This window comes from Otolemur garnettii, unplaced genomic scaffold (genome assembly GCF_000181295.1).
Source record: "Otolemur garnettii isolate 467f Iridium unplaced genomic scaffold, OtoGar3 scaffold00001, whole genome shotgun sequence".
NCBI lineage: Eukaryota > Metazoa > Chordata > Mammalia > Primates > Galagidae > Otolemur > Otolemur garnettii.
The window spans coordinates 33455978-33460330 of NW_003852396.1; the positions used below are offsets into that span (position 1 = coordinate 33455978).

Genomic DNA, 4353 nt, shown 5'->3' on the forward strand with positions numbered 1-4353 from the left:
CAGGGTCGCAGCTCGCCTCAGGAAGGTTGAAGTGCACTCTTCAATCTTCTCTCTTGTCTCTGCTCCAAACCATCAGCTAATTTGCTAAGGTTCTGTCCTTTCAGCCTCCTTCTGGACGGGAGCTTCTGTAAAAAGCTGGCTGCAGTTCGCCATCTTGGCTCCGCCCCATGTCTGATTTTCTTAAACTATTATCCTGGAGCTGGACCTCCTGTCCAACCAGAGCCAATCATTTCAGGGCATGCCATGCTTTTATTGAAGGAAGCCTAATCATTTAGGTTCTCTCAAACTTTGATGTTTCCTTTCCTAGATGTTATTATCTATTTTTTCAATTTAGTATCATAAAGAGACTGCAACAGAAATCAGTAACATAAAATTATAGTATTAACTATTTTTTAACTGACTATTTTAAGAATAGTTTTCATAGTGAAAATGAACAGAAGGTACAGAGATTTCTCGTATAATAACTATTTTTAAAAAATATATTATGACCTGGGTATTTTTCTAGGGGCTTAACTCCTATACTGTAATTCATGTTATATTGGCAGTAACCTTTGAGATGGGTACTATTAGATGACCCATTGTTCAGATAAGTAAACTGAGCCTCAGAGGCAAAACAGTACATAATATAAATTAATGACATCTCAATATTACACCAGGATTTGTGCTGTTCTAATGGTAGTGTTTGTTTTTAACTGTGCTATCCTGCTTCAATTAAAATATATATATATTTTTAATAAAATATATATATGGAAATAAAATCCACCAAAGCTGCTTTATTCCTACTAATTACAATATCCAGCTATAAATGATCTGGACTATTCTCCAGCACTGACCTATGCTCCTGCATATAGTACTCTTTACAAGTAACTTGCTATTTAATAGCCTCAGGGATCTGTAAGCCTTTGAAGCTATAGTGAACTATGTTGGTAAAACACATATTTTTAGGTGACTGGCATTCCCATAACTTTACAACGTCTTGCCTTATTAACAACGTTGAGCCTTTGTACATATCCTCCTGTATCTATGCAGTTGGAAGTCAGAGGGAGCAGCCAGTAGTAAAGAACACCTACTAAATACTCGTATCTCTAGGGAAGGCTGTTTTTGCTATCTCAGTGAGACTTAGTTTTTCTCATATTAACCTCCTGCAGAAAACAATGAGTTTCTCAAAGTTTTGTGTGTTATTAATCTTGCCATCAAAATATCTGCCCCTAAGCTATTGATCTCAACACATTTGCGGAATGAATAAGAATTAATAACTCTTAAAAGGAGCATCACAAAGGGAATTTTGTCTGGGAAAAGCAGAGGAAAATGGAAAGGAGGCCTGAGAGTCAACATAAATGTTCTTATAAAGATGGCGACTGTTAGGTAAGAAGAGAATGAAAGACAGTGCGACTCAGTGAAATATCTCCTAGTAGTACCCAGGGGTAACTAGGTTTCAATGGAGATAACTGGGATACCCAAAGGCTATCTTCTAGAAGGATGCTAATCCCTCCTTGGTGTTTGTCAGGTCTGTATCCATCTTGGAGATTCCTCTGAGGGCTCAAGACCCAAGGGAGAGAGACAGAAGGCTTCATTATGGCTGGAGTAGCTGATGTAAAACAGCATCCTAGAGGCTGAAAGAGGAGAGGGAAAAACACAAGGGTCTGGAGAGAAGCTACAGACAAAAAGGCACCAGTAAGTTGTTGAAAAATTTTTGGTTTAAGAAAAGAGGGAGCCAACCCAGTGATCTGTCTAGTATCTCTTACAGGGCAGCACTGTAAGCTGGTTTGGTGATAGGGCAGCTTTTGGGAGCATGGCCAATTAATTTGTGGTTAGGGCTGCTGTTTTGTGATGTCTTCCCTGATCTTTTAGGTTGAGAAGAGAGACATGGCCTTGTTACTGGGCTGTGCTTTGTAGTGGAATAATACAAGGTCATGACAGGGAAGGAATCACATCTCAACAACTCTACCCTAATTGACAGAGCTCTGGATACTTCTGAACACCTCAAAGCCCCATGAAACTCAATAGGTTCTCTGGAAAGGAGGTAGGGTCCATGTGAAAATCTCCCATCACAGAAAGAAGCTAAGGTACAGAGAGGGTCAGTAAGTTTACCAAAGCCATGTGGCTGCTTGTCCAAAAACCCACTCCTGAGCTCAAGGCTCCCAATCCTGAGTTTCTTCTTCAGTACTGACAGATCGCTTACTGACTTTCTCCCTTTCTTAGAGCTCACTGTAGACACGAAGGGAAGAGCTATATCTGGTGTATGGTAGATAAATATTCTGGAGAGGTTTAAAAAAGAAGGTAACATTGGAAAGCACAAATAGTAACCTGCATTTATTGAGCATAGGGTTTTAATGGTACTATATAAACTCAATATAATTGTCTCAGTTTTTCAGCTGAGAAAACTGAGATTAATCCAATAATTTCCACAATTATAGAGCTAACCGATTGTAATGCAGATCTGATCTCAGAGCCACCACACTCTGCTGCCTGAGGGAATTGCATCTGGAGGGCCTCAGCAATGAGTTAGGACAGTCTGTGTCTAGAAGGCGGATTAAGGGACTGAGCATTTGTGAGGGTCTTGGAACGAACCACAGTGGATACTCTGGGATTGACTACACTACATAGAGTCTTCACTGTATGGCAGATATGAGATGAGAAGGCTGGAGAGCAGGCTGTAAGGGAGCCCTTGGCCTCCTTGAGGTGCTAAGCCCTTAAGGCTCCTTGGTGCCTGGCCTCCTCTGCTGTGCACGCTCTTCCCTGTGGGCACCTTGGTATCCAACCACATCACCCACTCCAACCTCCTTTGCTTCCCAGCTTTCTCTCTCTCTCTCTGTCTCTCTCTTTGTCTCTCTCTCTCTCTCTCTCTCTCTCACACACACACACACACACACACGGTCCGCCCTCCCCCAGCTCTGTACTTTCTGTCACTCAGTATACACTGTGGTCTATTCCTCTACGTTATCTCTCCTCAGTGTCTCACTATCACTTCTACATCCCAAGGCTTCTCACGAGCTCCCAAATCCTTCAAAGGGAACTGGCCCTGTCTGCCAAGATATAAAATAGCAGAGAGGAGATGGAGTTTAATGTTGTATAATGGACCAAAAGTAGAAACAATAGGGAAAAATTACAAGGAAATTGGTTTAGGGGTTGGAGCAATATTAACAAATATATTTATTACATTCCAGCTGTGTCCTAAATTCTGTGCACATAGTATATCTATGAAAACTCATACCCATTCTTTGATTATGAAGTAGCATTAAGCAAAATAAGTAAAATAAATAATGAGAATGCAGAAACCAATTTTATATCAGATGCTGAGATCAAGGACAGCAAGGCTTGCTTGCCAAGCCTCCTGCCTGCAGGCCTATTAACCTCTAACACATTGTCACCTTCCCAGGCTGACCAGTGCTCTTCACGTCGAGGATGTCCACACTACCAAGTGCAAACCTGAGCTTCTCTACGTTCCTGCTGACCGGCTTCCCAGGACTAGAGTGGGCGCACCGGTGGATCTCACTGCCGATTTCTGTAGGATACCTAGTGGCCCTTGTGGGTAATGTCACTATCTTGCATCTGGTGAGAACTGACTCTTCCCTCCACCAGCCCATGTACTACTTCCTGGCCATCCTGGCTGTGACGGACTTGGGCTTGTGCATGTCCACGCTGCCCTCCGTGCTGGGCGTGCTGTGGTTCGATGTGCGGACGGTGCGCCTGGTGCCCTGTGTTCTGCAGCAGCACTTCCTCCACTCCTTCTCCTTCATGGAGTCCGCCGTGCTGTTTGCAATGGCTGTGGACCGCTTGGTGGCCATCCGATTCCCACTGCGCTATGCATCTGTACTCACGGGTCCTCGCGTGGCCTTGGCTGGGGCTGTCCTGGGCATGCGGAGTGCCGCCATCACTGCTGCGCCCTCACTGCACCTACTGAAATTTGACTACTGCCACCCTGGGGCGCTCTCTCATGCTTACTGTCTTCACCAGGACATGATCCGCCTGGCCTGCTCTGACACACGTTTCAACAGGCTCTACGGGCTGTGCATCATCATGCTAGCCATGGGCTCAGATGTCCTTTTCATCCTGCTCTCCTACACCATCATCCTCCGCACTGTGCTCGCCATCGCCTCCGCAGGAGAGCGGCTCAAGGCCCTCAACACCTGTATCTCCCACATCCTGGCAGTGCTCTGCTTCTATGTGCCAGTGCTAGGCCTGTCCATTGTGCACAGATTCGGCCGCCACACCTCACCCCTGGCTCACATCCTCATGGGCACCGTCTCTGTGCTCTTCCCGCCCCTGATGAACCCAGTTATCTACAGTGTCAAGACCCAGCAGATCCGCAGGGCCATTCTCAAGGTGGTTTCACTGGGGAAGATAAAGTGA

General features: G+C 44.9%; 1 protein-coding gene across 1 annotated transcript; it reads left to right on the plus strand.

The window, feature by feature from the left end:
* The first annotated feature begins 1654 nt into the window (after positions 1 to 1654).
* LOC100943276 (olfactory receptor 51L1-like) lies at positions 1655 to 4353 on the plus strand. The gene is made up of 2 exons (XM_003780996.2): positions 1655 to 1674; positions 3380 to 4353. Exon 2 carries the CDS (start codon positions 3406 to 3408, stop codon positions 4351 to 4353), a length of 948 nt encoding a protein of 315 aa, XP_003781044.1. The 5' UTR covers positions 1655 to 1674; positions 3380 to 3405.